This window comes from Crinia signifera, chromosome 6, assembly GCF_055691185.1.
Source record: "Crinia signifera chromosome 6, ASM5569118v1, whole genome shotgun sequence".
Lineage (NCBI taxonomy): Eukaryota > Metazoa > Chordata > Amphibia > Anura > Myobatrachidae > Crinia > Crinia signifera.
Window position 1 is genome coordinate 4,620,490 of NC_139222.1, and position 19,709 is coordinate 4,640,198.

General features: G+C 48.8%; 1 protein-coding gene and 1 long non-coding RNA gene across 8 annotated transcripts in view; both read left to right on the forward strand.

Moving 5' to 3' along the window:
* LOC146009882 (uncharacterized) overlaps window positions 1-19,709 on the forward strand; it is a 227,902-nt gene that overhangs the window by 27,317 nt on the left and 180,876 nt on the right. The window contains exons 1-3 of one of the 6 annotated variants that reach the window (XM_083150476.1): window positions 12,814-12,889; window positions 17,055-17,152; window positions 17,272-17,524. The exons of 4 other annotated variants lie outside the window; for them this stretch is intronic. In XM_083150476.1, coding sequence (XP_083006602.1) covers window positions 12,856-12,889; window positions 17,055-17,152; window positions 17,272-17,524 — 385 coding nt within the window. In that variant the 5' untranslated portion in view covers window positions 12,814-12,855. Of the gene's footprint in view, window positions 1-12,813; window positions 12,890-17,054; window positions 17,153-17,271; window positions 17,525-19,709 lie in introns of those variants that run through there. One more of the 6 variants, XM_083150473.1, reaches the window with a different exon arrangement.
* On the forward strand, window positions 5,978-11,449 carry LOC146009900 (uncharacterized). Of its 2 annotated transcripts, none has more exons than XR_014444697.1 (3): window positions 5,978-6,067; window positions 10,425-10,574; window positions 11,263-11,449. It is a non-coding gene; the product is annotated as an uncharacterized LOC146009900 (long non-coding RNA). The 2 variants fall into 2 exon arrangements; XR_014444698.1 differs by lacking the exon at window positions 5,978-6,067 and adding an exon at window positions 6,867-7,024.

A 19,709-nucleotide genomic window follows, 5' to 3' on the forward strand; every position in this document is an offset into this window, starting at 1 on the left:
GTGCCAGTGGGGGGCGTTTGGCGGCAGGCCGTGGTCACGTTCAGCATTTCAGGGGCGTTCCCATGGAAATTTGCCCATGACGTGGGTGTGGGCAGCTTAGCGCCCTCTTCCTGTACAGGGAGCCCGCAGGTGTAAGACACCGGAGAGGTGTCTTAGATCTGTGAGCGCTCTAGAATTACAGCTTTGCAAGTGAACTAGAATAACCTCCATAATTTCCGATGATGTCACCAACATCTCAAAACAAGCATGAAACAAAACAGTGGGAATAACAAGTCAACAGGAGAATAGATGAGCAAGTGTATTGAATACATAAACTCATATAGACCTCCGATAGAGGGGAGAATGGTCTTCTCGGGAATGTGTCCCCACCCTAGTGGAGAGAGTCTTGTATACCCCTATACAGCGAATCCACACTTCTCTTTTTCACCCGATACATGAAATAATATGATGTAAACGATTCTACACATTTTGGATTTTATTTTTCACATATTTGAGCAAAACATTTGAAGATCTTTTCACTCAACTCCGGTTAAGAAGAGGATTCTTGGTGCCAGCTAATCGAATTCCTCCGTTCTATGGCCCTTATTATTGCTTGGCCATGAATTCGCACGAACCGATGTTTTGGGTATGCGCAGCAGCATTTCTGCGCATGTGTATACGCACGCACCCAGCCTTGCGAGCAGGGGGTGGAGAGGGGCGTGGGGTGCCAGACTGGGCCAATAGCATATGTGAATGCCCAGCCTTTTATTGGGCATTCCCACAAAAACTTTGGGCTTACACATGCTAATCTGTCCGTGACGCGCGCGGGGGGAGGGGGACAGAGCTGACACAACGGGATGTATGGGGGCGCTGGACCAGCCTTCTCTATGTGTGCGCTTTCACCATCATTCGATGGTCAGCAACCGTCGAAAGATGGGGGAGGTTCCCACTGGCATGCGAATGGATGTTCATGTAAAACATCCGTTCATAAGCCTTGCTAACGCACCCCGTGCAAATGGGTGGTGCCGGCTAACCATTCGCAAGGCGAGTCAGCCAGAATAAGGTCCTATATGTGTTTCCCCAGTAGACTCTAACCGCTGGGTGGAGACACTTGTTCCTGAGAAGATCATACTCCCCTCCATCGGAGGACGATATGCGGTTACGTATCCGATACACTTTCCTTATCTATTTTCCTGAAGGCTAGTTTGGCTCCAGAGGAACAAGCTGCACCTGTCTCACAAAGAGCTAGTAGTTCTGTTCCAGAGCCACCTGAAGAGATTGGTTTTCTAAAGTTTAAAAACTTGAGCGGAGACCGGCTGTGAGGACAATTTTTGCAGTGCTATTGGCCTCGTTTATTAAGTCAGTGTTGCGGCTCTTACAAGGACACTCTTTGGTGGAAGAATAGGCTACTAAGTGGTCCATGAATTCCCACAGGAAAGATTCATCTCCGAGAGGCCAGTTCAGATGGGGACTGTCTACTTCCATTAACCCTTTGAGTCGTATGCCCGGAAATTTTCCGGGCTCAGCTGCGCTGCCGCAGTGGGCTGTCCCGGAAAATTTCCGGGCATACCACTTTTTGCATTAGGTGCCCGCCAGTGGTGCACCACTGGCGCACTACCTTTAGGGGTCCCCCCGTCACCCCCCCTCCCTCCTGTCACCACCACCCCCTCTGCTCCGACGATCGTACGCCGCCAGAGCTCCCCTGCCGCAATCACTATTTGGATCAGTGACGTAGGCGGCAGGCTCGGGGATGGTCGGCGGCAGGGGAGCCAGCAGCAGCAGGGGAGCTAGCTCCGGCGTACTAAAACCGGAGCAGAGTTGAGGGGGGGAGCAGCGGCTTCCCACTATCTGTGGTGGGTTTTGCCGGACAAACCTGCCCCAGTAGGTTTGTCCTGCCCCAGCAAAACCCACCAATCAAGGGGTTAATGATTGCCCTCTTACAGTATCCCGTGGTGGAGTCGGGGATGCCTTGATAGGGCTAGAGAAGGCAGTCCGGAGATGTGGTCCGTAGATGATTTGTCACCCTCTACTCAAGTCGTGTACGCTAAGGGATACAATTACTAAGATCGAGTGGGTAGGAATGCATCATCCGTACCCATTCCATCTGTAATACGGCCGGGTCCTGGTCATCGGCTAAGTTACAATCAGCCGAATGTGGTTGATCGGCCGCTTGTATATACAGCTGATCAGCCATATTTGGCCGATACGAATCATATCCTGGTTCCTAAAATACAGGGGTCAAAATGAGCAGGGGTCCCCAGCACCGGGCCCAAACAGTCAGTTATATATAAGTTCCCCAGGCCAAAGCATTAACCCCTAACTGGTCAGCCCGGGCAGGGACCCTGGCCGCATGGGGACCCCCTAAATATAGGCTGGTTTATGAGGAGCCAGTGGGCTTGTGTACATATCAGCTATAACGTAGGGGGAAATTAAAAACCTCCCTCATCCCAATAACCAATAGCGTGCAATTTGACCCCTGGTGGCTGGGCTGTGGCTGTATACCCGGCCCCTTCACCCAGCCCGCTCCCATTCTGTCAGGTAGCTCGCTCTGGGGGGGAGTGTGCAGGAGCAGGCGCATTGGCATGTAGAATAACAATTAATATTAATTTCCCCTGTAGAACAACAGGACACCAAAGGCTGCTCCCCCTGTATAATAACAGGACACCAAAGGCTGCTCCCCATGTATAATAATATCAGGACACCACAGGCTGCTCCCCCTGTATAATAATAACAGGACACCACAGGCTGCTCCCTCTGTATAATAATAACAGGACACCACAGGCTGCTCCCCCTGTATAATAATAACAGGACACCAAATTCTGCTCCCCCTGTATAATAACAGGACACCACAGGCTGCTCCCCCTGTATAATAATAACAGGACACCACAGGCTGCTCCCCCTGTATAATAATAACAGGACCCCACAGGCTGCTCCCCCTGTATAATAATAACAGGACACAACAGGCAGCTCCCCCTGTATAATAACAGGACCCCACAGGCTGCTCCCCCTGTATAATAGTAACAGGACACCACAGGCTGCTCCCCCTGTATAATAATAACAGGACACCACAGGCTGCTCCTCCTGTATAATAATAACAGGACACCACAGGCTACACCCCCTGTATAATAATAACAGGACCCCACAGGCTGCTCCCCCTGTATAATAACAGGACCCCACAGGCTACACCCCCTGTATAATAATAACAACAACAGGACACCAAAGGCTGCTCCCCCTGTATAATCATAACAGGACACCACAGGCTACACCCCCTGTATAATAATAACAGGACACCACAGGCAGCTCCCCCTGTATAATAATAACAGGACACCACAGGCTGCTCCCCCTGTATAATAATAACAGGACACCACAGGCTACACCCCCTGTATAATAATAACAGGACACCACAGGCTGCTCCCCCTGTATAATAATAACAGGACACCACAGGCTGCTCCCCCTGTATAATAGTAACAGGACACCACAGGCTGCTCCCCCTGTATAATAATAACAGGACACCACAGGCTACACCCCCTGTATAATAATAACAGGACACCACAGGCTGCTCCCCCTGTATAATAATAACAGGACACCACAGGCTGCTCCCCCTGTATAATAGTAACAGGACACCATAGGCTGCTCCCCCTGTATAATAATAACAGGACCCCACAGGCTGCTCCCCCTGTATAATAATAACAGGACCCCACAGGCTGGTTCCCTTGTATAATAATAACAGGACACCACAGGCTGCTCCCCCTGTATAATAATAACAGGACACCACAGGCTGCTCCCCCTGTATAATAATAACAGGACACCACAGGCTGCTCCCCCTGTATATTAATAGCAGGACACCACAGGCTGCTCCCCCTGTATAATAGTAACAGGACACCACAGGCTGCTCCCCCTGTATAATAATAACAGGACCCCACAGGCTGCTCCCCCTGTATAATAACAGGACACCACAGGCTGCTCCCCCTGTGTAATAATAACAGGATACCACAGGCTGCTCCCCCTGTATAATAATAACAGGACACCATAGGCTGCTCCCCCTGTATAATAATAACAGGACACCTCAGGCTGCTCCCCCTGTATAATAATAACAGGACACCACAGGCTGCTCCCCCTGTATAATAATAACAGGACCCCACAGGCTGCTCCCCCTGTATAATAATAACAGGACACCACAGGCTGCTCCCCCTGTATAATAATAACAGGACACCACAGGCTACACCCCCTGTATAATAATAACAGGACACCACAGGCTGCTCCCCCTGTATAATAATATCAGGACACCACAGGCTGCTCCGCCTGTATAATAATGAGAATACAGGACACCACAGGCTGCTCCTCCTGTATAATATCAGGACACCACAGGCTGCTCTCCCTGTATAATAATAACAACAGGACACCACAGGCTGCTCCCCCTGTATAATAATGAGAATACAGGACACCACAGACTGCTCCTCCTGTATAATATCAGGACACCACAGGCTGCTCCCCCTGTAGAATAATATTAGGACACCACAGGCTGCTCCCCTGTAAAATAACAGGACACCCAGGCTGCTCCCCCAGTATAATAATAACAGTACACCACAGTCTGCTCCCCCAGTATAATAATAACAGGACACCACAGGCTGCTCCCCCTGTATAATAATAACAGGACACCACAGGCTACACCCCTTGTATAATAATAACAGGACACCACAGGCTGCTCCCCCTGTATAATAATAACAGGACACCACAGGCTGCTCCCCCTGTATAATAGTAACAGGACACCATAGGCTGCTCCCCCTGTATAATAATAACAGGACCCCACAGGCTGCTCCCCCTGTATAATAATAACAGGACCCCACAGGCTGGTTCCCTTGTATAATAATAACAGGACACCACAGGCTGCTCCCCCTGTATAATAATAACAGGACACCACAGGCTGCTCCCCCTGTATAATAATAACAGGACACCACAGGCTGCTCCCCCTGTATATTAATAGCAGGACACCACAGGCTGCTCCCCCTGTATAATAGTAACAGGACACCACAGGCTGCTCCCCCTGTATAATAATAACAGGACCCCACAGGCTGCTCCCCCTGTATAATAACAGGACACCACAGGCTGCTCCCCCTGTGTAATAATAACAGGATACCACAGGCTGCTCCCCCTGTATAATAATAACAGGACACCATAGGCTGCTCCCCCTGTATAATAATAACAACAGGACACCTCAGGCTGCTCCCCCTGTATAATAATAACAGGACACCACAGGCTGCTCCCCCTGTATAATAATAACAGGACCCCACAGGCTGCTCCCCCTGTATAATAATAACAGGACACCACAGGCTGCTCCCCCTGTATAATAATAACAGGACACCACAGGCTACACCCCCTGTATAATAATAACAGGACACCACAGGCTGCTCCCCCTGTATAATAATATCAGGACACCACAGGCTGCTCCGCCTGTATAATAATGAGAATACAGGACACCACAGGCTGCTCCTCCTGTATAATATCAGGACACCACAGGCTGCTCTCCCTGTATAATAATAACAACAGGACACCACAGGCTGCTCCCCCTGTATAATAATGAGAATACAGGACACCACAGACTGCTCCTCCTGTATAATATCAGGACACCACAGGCTGCTCCCCCTGTAGAATAATATTAGGACACCACAGGCTGCTCCCCTGTAAAATAACAGGACACCCAGGCTGCTCCCCCAGTATAATAATAACATACCCTCCAACTGTACCGTTTTAGCCGGTACAGTACCGTTTTTTAACAGTCTGTACCGGCTAAAACAAATTGTACCGATTGTACCGGTTTTATGGTTGAGGCGGCTTTCCTCCTGCACTACATGATAAGCGATGTGTTGTGAATTTATTTTGGCCCTTACAGCGGCTCTCACCCGTTCCCAGGGGTGCATTTCGCCAGGTCCCGGCCAGCGTGTGTCGCACCATTACATCATATGGCACAGCAGACTCTCCTGAAGTGTATTTGCCGGAAGCCGCGGTCGTGGAGCAGCAGTTGCAGGATCAGTGGCTGGAGATGAGGGCACTCAGCGGCCGGGAATCTCTGTTTCAGAAGCGGCAGCCTGTGAGTGAGACAGGCAAGGAGCACTATTATGTGGCATTGTGCAGGAGATGGTAGCGAAAATAGTATAGAGAGGGGAGTAGTATGTTGCCATTAGACTCCTCTGCGTAGGTGCATTTGGCTGTCATACTTGTAAGATTGGTAATTTGTATTGCAGGAGGCACACTCTTTGATGTAATGTATGTTTCTCCAGGTGTGTTACTGTGGTGGTGTTATTATTGCAGAGTGATGTGTGTCAGTTACTAGTACTGTACTTTTGCTGTGGATGGAGAGAACGGTGGGATTGGTCAACTGGGGATAATACATATATGGGGAAAAAAATGCCTAGTAAAAACTCGGAAAGGGGGCATGGCCACACCTCCCCTTTGCAATTGACCACGCCCATTTGTCAGTGACCACGCCCCTTTCTGGATGTGTACCGATTTCTGCCAGTCAAATGTTGGAGGGTATGTAATAACAGTACACCACAGTCTGCTCCCCCAGTATAATAATAACAGGACACCACAGGCTGCTCCCCCTGTATAATAATAACAGGACACCACATAGAGATTGGCTGCTGGTACATACAAGGGTGCACCACCCTCACCCCAGGAGCTGACACTCCATTACAGGACGCCCCTCACACGGCTGGAACCTGGCTCATTATACTCTGCTGCTGCTGCACCAGTGGGCGGGGTAATACCTGAGTGACAGGAGCAGCCCCCAATTATCTGCCCCAGGGGGGAGAAAGCGAGAAATACCGGGATCCCGGACACGTGACCCCGCCCTCATGACGCACGTACACAGCGCCCTCTAGCTGCAGATGCTGCCGGCGTCCACCAGGGGGAGAGCGTGTGACAGAGAAGTATTCTGGGGCTCCGGGAACATGGCCGCCGCCCTCCTCTACTGAGGACACTTTGTATTCTTCTCTGCCGATTGTCACGCCAGGGCTATGGTGTAATGGCAGCTGCCGTGTTACAGGTATATGTGTATTATGTTGGGACTGTGGGTACCGGGTGTGTGTGTCTCACAAATAACACACATACGTATTATAATACAGGGGGAGCAGCCTGTGGTGTCCTGTTATTATTATACAGGGGGAGCAGCCTGTAGTTTCCTGTTATTATACAGGGGGAGCAGCCTGTAGTGTCCTGTTGTTATTATTATACAGGGGGAGCAGCATGTGGTGTTCTGTTGTTATTATTATACAGGAGGAACAGCCTGTGGTGGCCTGTTATTATTATTATACAGGGGGAGCAGCCTGTGGTGTCCTGTTATTATTATACAGGGGGAGCAGCCTGTAGTTTCCTGTTATTATACAGGGGGAGCAGCCTGTAGTGTCCTGTTATTATTATACAGGGGGAGCAGCCTGTAGTGCCCTGTTATTATTATACAGGGGGAGCAGCATGTGGTGTTCTGTTATTATTATACAGGAGGAACAGCCTGTGATGTACTGTTATTATTATACAGGGGGAGCAGCCTGTGGTGTTCTGTTATTATTATACAGGGGGAGCAGTCTGTGGTGTCCTGTTGTTATTATTATACAGGGGGAGCAGCCTGTGGTGTCCTGTTATTATACAGGGGGAGCAGCCTGTGTTGTCCTGTTATTAATATACAGGGGGAGCAGCCTGTGGTATCCTGTTACTATTATTATAATAGAGGGGGAGCAGCCTGTGGTGTCCTGTTATTATTATACAGAGGAGGAGTCTGTAGTGTCCTGATATTATACAGGTGGAGCAGCCTGTGGTGTCCTGTTACTATTATTATTATAATACAGGGGGAGCAGCTTGTGGTGTCCTGTTATTATTACATAGAGGGATGAGCCTGTGGTGTTCTGTTATTATTATACAGGAGGAGCAGCCTGTGGTGTCCTGTCGTTGTTATTATTATACAAGGGGAGCAGCCTGTTGTGTCCTGTTATTATTATACAGGGGGAGCAGCCTGTGGTGTCCTGTCGTTATTATTATACAAGGGGAGCAGCCTGTGGTGTCCTGTTATTATTATACAGGGGGAGCAGCTTGTGGTGTCCTTTTGTTATTATTATACAGGGGGAGCAGCCTGGGGTGTGCTGTTATTATTATACAGGAGGAGCAGCATGTAGTGTCATGTTATTATTATACAGGGGGAGCAGCCTGTGGTGTCCTGGTATTATTATTATTATACAGGGGGAGCAGCCTGTGGTGTACTGTTATTATTATACAGGGGGAGCAGCATGTGGTGTCCTGTTATTATTATACAGGGGGAGCAGTCTGTGGTGTACTGTTATTATTATTATTATACAGGGGGAGCAGCCTGTGGTGTCCTGTTATTATTATACAAGGGGAGCAACCCGGGGTGTCCGGTTATTATTATACAGGGGGAGCAGCCTGTGGTGTCCTGTTATTATTATACAGGAGGAGCAGCCTGTGGTGTCCTGTTACTATTATTAGTATACAGGAGAAGCAGCCTGTGGAGTCCTGTTACTATTATTATTATACAGGAGCAGCAGCCTGTGGTGTCCTATTACTATTATTATTTTTATACAGAGGGAGCAGCCTGTGGTGTCCTGTTATTATACAGGGAGAGCAGAATGTGGTGTCCTATTATTATTATACAGGGGGAGCAGCCTGTGGTGTCCTGTTATTAAGAGCAAAAAAAGAAGGAGGTTTGCACCAGTCGCACAGGAAAAATATTTTTAAGGAATTACATGGACCCCTATTACATCAGAAATCATTTAAATCACTTGAAGACGTTCTGAATAGTAATGAGTATGTACGGGGGTGCTACCACGGGACACTGATAGAGACAATATTTATTGAGGAAAGAGAGAATGTCACTAAAGTGGTGCACTTAGGAGAAAAAACTTTTACACTTAAAAAGTAACTTTTAATAGGAATAGCTGATAAAATGTTGCGAAATATAGACTAAAACAAAACATATAAGACACAGACAGTGTAGTTAAAAGGATACTAAATCCTCACACAGTGATCCCCACTGACCAGCCGTCCCCTATATTTATTGATTTTTCTAGTTTCAATTAGTGCGCGTTAAAGTAATACACAGATTTTTTAATTAGTCCTGTAAGTGTCCCATGGGTTCAGTATGCATGAGGGAATTTTTAATAAATTATCCCATATATAATGGCGACAATACAGGTACTGGTATGTGTGGCAAGTGCTTCACATATATGAGACAGGGAATACAGCTCGGAGCCTGTAGTGTGAGGCAGCGTGCATGTATTTCCCTGACGCTGGCTGGGTTCAACTTAGGCAGCCCAATCCATGCGCTGGCAACTAAGTCAGCGCTGGAGTTCCCGGCTGTCTGAAGGGACCCGCCGCCGCTTCTTGACGTGTAGGGGTGTCATGTACGTGCCGGATTGTCAGATGGTGACGCTGCCGGTCAGACACTGCCCTATCAGGAGCTGCGGTGAGTGGCGCCACCACACCGCTTCTCAAGCTCCACGGACTCACTGGAGAGTGACGCCCGTTTGAAACGCCGCACCAATTACACTAAACATATACAAAATACATTTCAAGAGGGGAGGGGAGGCAGGGGGGTTTAGACTGCGGGCGCCAGGAACTTCAGCGCTGACTTAGTTGCCAGCGCATGGATTGGGCTGCCTAAGTTGAACCCAGCCAGCGTCAGGGAAATACATGCACGCTGCCTCACACTACAGGCTCCGAGCTGTATTCCCTGTCTCATATATGTGAAGCACTTGCCACACATACCAGTACCTGTATTGTCGCCAATATATATGGGATAATTTATTAAAAATTCCCTCATGCATACTGTACCCATGGGACACTTACAGGACTAATTTAAAAATCTGTGTATTACTTTAACGCGCACTAATTGAAACTAGAAAAATCAATAAATATAGGGGACGGCTGGTCAGTGGGGATCACTGTGTGAGGATTTAGTATCCTTTTAACTACACTGTCCGTGTCTTATATGTTTTGTTTTAGTCTATATTTCGCAACATTTTATCAGCTATTCCTATTAAAAGTTACTTTTTAAGTGTAAAAGTTTTTTCTCCTAAGTGCACCACTTTAGTGACATTCTCTCTTTCCTCAATAAATAGTGTCCTGTTATTATAATACAGGGGGAGCAGCCTGTGGTGTCCTGTTAAATTTATACAGGGAGAGCAGCCTGTGGTGTCCTATTATACAGGGGGAGTCGCCTGTGGTGTCCTGTTATTATTATACAGGGGGGGCAGCCTGTAGTGTCCTGTTAGTATACAGGGGAAGCAGCCTGTGGTGTCCTGTTATTATTATACACAGGGAGCAGCCTGTGGTGTCCTGTTGTTGTTATTATACAGGGGCACTTCCTGGCTACTCCGTGTTACATATCTGTGTTACATGTGCTCTCTGTGGCGTGTTATATGTATAATATTTATTCCTAGGCGCTCCAGCTGTGAGGAACCGGAGTCTTTATTACACGTCACACGTTCTGTATTCTCACTGATTCCCTGAGGATGGAGACGGACAGGAGTCCCAGGACTGAGAGGATAATAACTATCACCCTGGAGATCATCTACCTGCTGACCGGGGAGGTGACAGTGACATCACTTATATTTATAGTAATAATACAGGGACGTGACCGGGGAGGTGACAGTGACATCACTAATATCTATAGTAATAATACAGGGATATGACCGGGGAGGTGACAGTGACATCACTTATATCTATAGCAATAATCCAGGGATGTGACCGGGGAGGTGACAGTGACATCACTTATATCTATAGTAATACAGGGATGTGAGCGGGGAGGTGACAGTGACATCACTTATATCTATAGTAATTATACAGGGACGTGACCGGGGAGGTGACAGTGACATCACTTATACAAATAGTAATAATACAGGGACATGACCAGGGAGGTGACAGTGACATCACTTATATCTATAGTAATAATACAGGGACGTGACCGGGGAGGTGACGGTGACATCACTTATATCTATAGTAATAATACAGGGAGGTGACAGTGACATCACTTATATCTATAGTAATAATACAGGGATGTGACTGGGGAGGTGACAGTGACATCACTTATATCTATAGTAATAGTACAGGGATGTGACCGGGGAGGTGACAGTGACATCACTTATATCTATAGTAATAATACAGGGATGTGACTGGGGAGGTGACAGTGACATCACTTATATCTATAGTAATAAAACAGGGAGGTGATGGGATCTGGGATTGTATATAATGATATTTGGTGTCTCCCCCAATACACAGGATTATACAGTAGTGAAGAAGACATCCGGTGAGTGTGAGACACCCAGCAGCCGTCCCCGTGTGTCAGGAGGACTGAGCAGAACCCAGAGCCCCATCACGGTGCCTCCACCTCACTCACTGATACATGAGAGGCACAATGACCAGAAGATCCTGGAACTCACCAACAAGATCATTCAGCTGCTGACCGGAGAGGTGACTGCTGGGAATGGGACGTTATACAGTAACACCGGGGGATGTGACAGGAGAGGTGACTGCTGGGAATGGGACGTTATACAGTAACACCGGGGATTTGAACGGAGAGGTGACTGCTGGGAATGGGGTAATATACAGTAACATCGGGGGATGTGACCGGAGAGGTGACTGCTGGGAATGGGACATTATACAGTAACCCCGGGGATGTGATCGGAGAGGTGACTGCTGGGAATGGGACGTTATACAGTAACACCGGGGATGTGACCGGAGAGGTGACTGCTGGGAATGGGACGTTATACAGTAACACCGGGTGATGTGACTGGAGAGGTGACTGCTGGGAATGGGACGTTATACAGTAACACTGGGGATGTGACTGCTGGGTATGGGACGTTATACAGTAACACTGGGGGATGTGACTGGAGAGGTGACTGCTGGGAATGGGACGTTATACAGTAACACCGGGGGATGTGACTGGAGAGGTGACTGCTGGGAATGGGACGTTATACAGTAACACTGGGGATGTGACTGCTGGGTATGAGACGTTATACAGTAACACCGGGGGATGTGACCGGAGAGGTGACTGCTGGGAATGGGACGTTATACAGTAACACCGGTGGTGACCGGAGAGGTGACTGCTGGGAATGGGACGTTATACAGTAACACCGGGGGATGTGACCGGAGAGGTGACTGCTGAGAATAGGGTAATATACAGTAACACCGTGGATGTGACCGGAGAGGTGACTGCTGGGAATGGGACGTTATACAGTAACACCGGGGGATGTGACCGGAGAGGTGACTGCTGGGAATGGGACGTTATACAGTAACACCGGGGGATGTGACCGGAGAGGTGACTGCTGAGAATGGGGTAATATACAGTAACACCGTGGATGTGACCGGAGAGGTGACTGCTGGGAATGGGACGTTATACAGTAACACCGGGGATGTGACTGGAGAGGTGACTGCTGGGAATGGGACATTATACAGTAACACCGGGGGATGTGACTGGAGAGGTGACTTCTGGGATTGGGACGTTATACAGTAACACCGGGGATGTGACCGGAGAGGTGACTGCTGGGAATGGGACGTTATACAGTAACACCGGGGGATGTGACCGGAGAGGTGACTGCTGGGAATGGGACGTTATACAGTAACACCGGGGGATGTGACCGGAGAGGTGACTGCTGGGAATGGGACGTTATACAGTAACACCGGGGGATGTGACAGGAGAGAGGTGACCGCTGGGAATGGGACGTTATACAGTAAAACCGGGGGGATGTGTCTGGGTGATGACTGTACCATTGTGTGTGTCAGGTGCCTATAAGGTGTCAGGATGTCACTGTCCATCTCTCCATGCAGGAGGGGGAGTATATAGAGGAACACAGGGGTCTGTACAAGGACGTGATGATGGAGAATCACCGGCCAAACACATCACTGGGTAAGAGGAGACATTTATTGTACAGGGGAGAGCAGGTATGGGGGTCCCCTATATACACCCAGCATCTGATAATCACATATATACCATGTCCTCAGTCACTGTGTGTCTCCTACAGATGGGCCTAGTAACAGGAATACCCCAGAGAGATGTCCCCGTCCTCTGTATTCCCAGGATAATCACATATATACAATGTCCTCAGTCACTGCGTGTCTCCTACAGATGGGCCCAGTAACAGGAATACCCCAGAGAGATGTCCCCGTCCTCTGTATTCCCAGGATAATCACATATATACAATGTCCTCAGTCACTGCGTGTCTCCTACAGATGGGCCCAGTAACAGGAATACCCCAGAGAGATGTCCCCGCCCTCTGTATTCCCAGGATAATCACATATATACAATGTCCTCAGTCACTGCGTGTCTCCTACAGATGGGCCCAGTAACAGGAATACCCCAGAGAGATGTCCCCGTCCTCTGTATTCCCAGGATAATCACATATATACAATGTCCTCAGTCACTGTGTGTCTCCTACAGATGGGCCCAGTAACAGTAATACCCCAGAGAGATGTCCCCGTCCTCTGTATTCCCAGGATAATCACATATATACCATGTACTCAGTCACTGCGTGTCTTCTACAGATATGGCCAGTAACAGGAATACCCCAGAGAGATGTCCCCGTCCTCTGTATTCCCAGGATAATCACATATATACCATGTCCTCAGTCACTGCGTGTCTCCTACAGATGGGCCAGTAACAGGAATACCCCAGAGAGATGTCCCCGCCCTCTGTATTCCCAGGATAATCACATATATACAATGTCCTCAGTCACTGCGTGTCTCCTACAGATGGGCCCAGTAACAGGAATACCCCAGAGAGATGTCCCCGTCCTCTGTATTCCCAGGATAATCACATATATACAATGTCCTCAGTCACTGTGTGTCTCCTACAGATGGGCCCAGTAACAGGAATACCCCAGGGAGATGTTCCCGTCCTCTGTATTCCCAGGATAATCACATATATACAATGTCCTCAGTCACTGTGTGTCTCCTACAGATGGGCCCAGTAACAGGAATACCCCAGAGAGATGTCCCCGTCCTCTGTATTCCCAGGATAATCACATATATACCATGTCCTCAGTCACTGCGTGTCTCCTACAGATGGGGCCAGTAACAGGAATACCCCAGAGAGGTGTCCCCGTCCTCTGTATTCCCAGGATAATCACATATATACCATGTACTCAGTCACTGTGTGTCTCCTACAGATGGGGTCAGTAACAGGAATATCCTAGAGAGATGTCCCCGTCCTCTGTATTCCCAGGATAATCACATATATACCATGTACTCAGTCACTGTGTGTCTTCTACAGATGGGCCCAGTAACAGTAATACCCCAGAGAGATGTCCCCGTCCTCTGTATTCCCAGGATAATCACATATATACCATGTACTCAGTCACTGCGTGTCTCCTACAGATGGGCCCAGTAACAGGAATACCCCAGAGAGATGTCCCCGCCCTCTGTATTCCCAGGATAATCACATATATACAATGTCCTCAGTCACTGCGTGTCTCCTACAGATGGGGCCAGTAACAGGAATACCCCAGAGAGATGTCCCCATCCTCTGTATTCCCAGGATAATCACATATATACCATGTCCTCAGTCACTGTGTGTCTCCTACAGATGGGCCCAGTAACAGGAATACCCCAGAGAGATGTCCCGGTCCTCTGTATTCCCAGGATAATCACATATATACCATGTACTCAGTCACTGTGTGTCTCCTACAGATGGGCCCAGTAACAGGAATACCCCAGAGAGATGTCCCCGTCCTCTGTATTCCCAGGATAATCACATATATACAATGTCCTCAGTCACTGCGTGTCTCCTACAGATGGGCCCAGTAACAGGAATACCCCAGAGAGATGTCCCGGTCCTCTGTATTCCCAGGATAATCACATATATACCATGTACTCAGTCACTGTGTGTCTCCTACAGATGGGCCCAGTAACAGGAATACCCCAGAGAGATGTCCCCGTCCTCTGTATTCCCAGGATAATCACATATATACAATGTCCTCAGTCACTGTGTGTCTCCTACAGATGGGCCCAGTAACAGGAATACCCCAGAGAGATGTCCCCGTCCTCTGTATTCCCAGGATAATCACATATATACCATGTCCTCAGTCACTGCGTGTCTCCTACAGATGGGCCCAGTAACAGGAATACCCCAGAGAGATGTCCCGGTCCTCTGTATTCCCAGGATAATCACATATATACCATGTACTCAGTCACTGTGTGTCTCCTACAGATGGGCCCAGTAACAGGAATACCCCAGAGAGATGTCCTGGTCCTCTGTATTCCCAGGATAATCACATACATACCATGTACTCAGTCACTGCGTGTCTCCTACAGATGGGCCCAGTAACAGGAATACCCCAGAGAGATGTCCCCGTCCTCTGTATTCCCAGGATAATCACATATATACCATGTCCTCAGTCACTGTGTGTCTCCTACAGATGGGGCCAGTAACAGGAATACCCCAGAGAGATGTCCCCGTCCTCTGTATTCCCAGGATAATCACATATATACCATGTCCTCAGTCACTGTGTGTCTCCTACAGATGGGCCCAGTAACAGGAATACCCCAGGGAGATGTTCCCGTCCTCTGTATTCCCAGGATAATCACATATATACAATGTCCTCAGTCACTGTGTGTCTCCTACAGATGGGGCCAGTAACAGGAATACCCCAGAGAGATGTCCCCGTCCTCTGTATTCCCAGGATAATCACATATATACCATGTCCTCAGTCACTGTGTGTCTCCAACAGATGGGCCAGTAACAGGAATACCCCAGAGAGATGTCCCCGTCCTCTGTATTCCCAGGATAATCACATATATACCATGTCCTCAGTCACTGTGTGTCTCCTACAGATGGGCCCAGTAACAGGAATACCCCAGAGAGATGTCCCCGTCCTCTGTATTCCCAGGATAATCACATATATACCATGTACTCAGTCACTGTGTGTCTCCTACAGATGGGCCCAGTAACAGGAATACCCCAGAGAGATGTCCCCGTCATCTGTATTCCCAGGATAATCACATATATACCATGTCCTCAGTCACTGCGTGTCTCCTACAGATGGGCCCAGTAACAGGAATACCCCAGAGAGATGTCCCCGTCCTCTGTATTCCCAGGATAATTACATATATACAATGTACTCAGTCACTGCGTGTCTCCTACAGATGGGCCAGTAACAGGAATACCCCAGAGAGATGTCCCGGTCCTCTGTATTCCCAGGATAATCACATATATACAATGTCCTCAGTCACTGCGTGTCTCCTACAGATGGGCCCAGTAACAGGAATACCCCAGAGAGATGTCCCCGTCCTCTGTATTCCTAGGATAATCACATATATACCATGTCCTCAGTCACTGTGTGTCTCCTACAGATGGGGCCAGTAACAGATACCCCAGAGAGATGTCCCCGTCCTCTGTATTCCCAGGATAATCACATATATACAATGTCCTCAGTCACTGCGTGTCTCCTACAGATGGGCCCAGTAACAGAGATACCCCAGAGAGATGTCCCCGTCCTCTGTATTCCCAGGATAATCACATATATACCATGTCCTCAGTCACTGTGTGTCTCCTACAGATGGGCCCAGTAACAGGAATACCCCAGAGAGATGTCCCCGTCCTCTGTATTCCCAGGATAATCACATATATACCATGTCCTCAGTCACTGTGTGTCTCCTACAGATGGGCCCAGTAACAGGAATACCCCAGAGAGATGTCCCCGTCCTCTGTATTCCCAGGATAATCACATATATACCATGTACTCAGTCACTGCGTGTCTCCTACAGATGGGCCCAGTAACAGGAATACCCCAGAGAGATGTCCCCGTCCTCTGTATTCCCAGGATAATCACATATATACCATGTCCTCAGTCACTGTGTGTCTCCTACAGATGGGCCCAGTAACAGGAATACCCCAGAGAGATGTCCCCGTCCTCTGTATTCCCAGGATAATCACATATATACAATGTCCTCAGTCACTGCGTGTCTCCTACAGATGGGCCAGTAACAGGATTACCCCAGAGAGATGTCCCCGTCCTCTGTATTCCCAGAATAATCACATATATACAATGTCCTCAGTCACTGCGTGTCTCCTACAGATGGGCCCAGTAACAGGAATACCCCAGAGAGATGTTCCCGTCCTCTGTATTCCCAGGATTGTACAGAGGAGAATCACAGGACCCCACAGGAGGATCAGGTAGGTGGGATTTAGGGTTTCACAAATATACCAAAGTGACTGTCACTAATTGATCTGTACAGAAGCTGTGTGTCTTATACACTGATATTATATTCTGTAATGTTATTGTCTTAATTTAGGGTGAATCCCTGACTGTTATCAAGATAGAAGATACAGAGGGAGAAGAAGAGACGTATGTGACTGATATGAAGGCAGAAGATACAGAGGGAGAAGAAGACACGTATGTGACTGATATGAAGGCAGAAGATACAGAGGGAGAAGAGACATATGTGACTGATATGAAGGCAGAAGATACAGAGGGAGAAGAAGAGACATGTTCGATGGGTGGTCAGCAGTGTAAGGAGGAAGAAATCTGTTCAGATATCAAAACAGGTGAGAAATAAACACATATTACAAAAGATAGACCACATATTTTCATGGTTTAGCCACTGAAATATCCTACACCCTCTTCTGTCATTATAATCTAATAAGGGAACTGTATCTAGACATTGGGAGTCAGCAGCCATCAGCCCCTATTATACTCTTGCTCTCCCCCCCTCACATCATGTCACTGTGTGTTAACAGCCCAGATATCTGACCAGTCTCCTCCCCGCACTCTCTGGTGTATCTCATACATCAGGAGCCATCAGCCCCTATTATACTCCTGCTCTCCCCTCACATCATGTCACTGTGTGTTACCAGCCCAGAGATCTGACCAGTCTCCTCCCCGCACTCTCTGGTGTATCTCATACATCAGGAGCCATCAGCCCCTATTATACTCCTGCTCTCCCCTCACATCATGTCACTGTGTGTTACCAGCCCAGAGATCTGACCAGTCTCCTCCCCGCACTCTCTGGTGTATCTCATACATCAGGAGCCATCAGCCCCTATTATACTCCTGCTCTCCCCTCACATCATGTCACTGTGTGTTACCAGCCCAGAGATCTGACCAGTCTCCTCCCCGCACTCTCTGGTGTATCTCATACATCAGGAGCCATCAGCCCCTATTATACTCCTGCTCTCCCCTCACATCATGTCACTGTGTGTTACCAGCCCAGAGATCTGACCAGTCTCCTCCCCGCACTCTTTAGTGTATCTCATACATCAGGAGCCATCAGCCCCTATTATACTCCTGCTCTCCCCTTCACATCGTGTCACTGTGTGTTACCAGCCCAGAGATCTGACCAGTCTCCTCCCCGCACTCTTTAGTGTATCTCATACATCAGGAGCCATCAGCCCCTATTATACTCCTGCGCTCCCCCTCACATCATGTCACTGTGTGTTACCAGCCCAGAGATCTGACCAGTCTCCTCCCCGCACTCTTTAGTGTATCTCATACATCAGGAGCCATCAGCCCCTATTGTACTCCTGCTCTCCCCCTCACATCATGTCACTGTGTGTTACCAGCCCAGAGATCTGACCAGTCTCCTCCCCGCACTCTCTGGTGTATCTCATACATCAGGAGCCATCAGCCCCTATTATACTCCTGCTCTCCCTCACAACATGTCACTGTGTGTTACCAGCCCAGAGATCTGACCAGTCTCCTCCCCGCACTCTCTGGTGTATCTCATACATCAGGAGCCATCAGCCCCTATTATACTCCTGCTCTCCCCCTCACATCATGTCACTGTGTGTTACCATCCCAGAAATCTGACCAGTCTCCTCCCCGCACTCTCTGGTGTATCTCATACATCAGGAGACATCAGCACCTATTATACTCCTGCTCTCCCCTCACATCATGTCACTGTGTGTTACCAGCCCAGAGATCTGACCAGTCTCCTCCCCGCACTCTCTGGTGTACCTCATACATCAGAAGCCATCAGCCCCTATTATACTCCTGCCCTCCCCCTCACATCATGTCACTGTGTATTACCAGCCCAGAGATCTGACCAGTCTCCTCCCCGCACTCTCTGGTGTATCTCATACATCAGGAGCCATCAGCCCCTATTATACTCCTGCTCTCCCCCTCACATCATGTCACTGTGTGTTACCAGCCCAGAGATCTGACCAGTCTCCTCCCCGCACTCTCTGGTGTATCTCATACATCAGGAACCATCAGCCCCTATTATACTCCTGCTCTCCCCCTCACATCATGTCACTGTGTGTTACCAGCCCAGAGATCTGACCAGTCTCCTCCCCGCACTCTCTGGTGTATCTCATACATCAGGAACCATCAGCCCCTATTATACTCCTGCTCTCCCCCTCACATCATGTCACTGTGTGTTACCAGCCCAGAGATCTGACCAGTCTCCTCCCGCACTCTCTGGTGTATCTGATACATCAGGAGGCATCAGCCCCTATTATACTCCTGCTCTCCCCCTCACATCATGTCACTGTGTGATACCAGCCCAGAGATCTGACCAGTCTCCTCCCCGCACTCTCTGGTGTATCTCATAGATCAGGAGCCATCAGCCCCTATTATACTCCTGCTCTCCCCCTCACATCATGTTACTGTGTGTTACCAGCCCAGAGATCTGACCAGTCTTCTCCCCGCACTCTCTGGTGTATCTCATACATCAGGAGCCATCAGCCCCTATTATACTCCTGCTCTCCCCCTCACATCATGTTACTGTGTGTT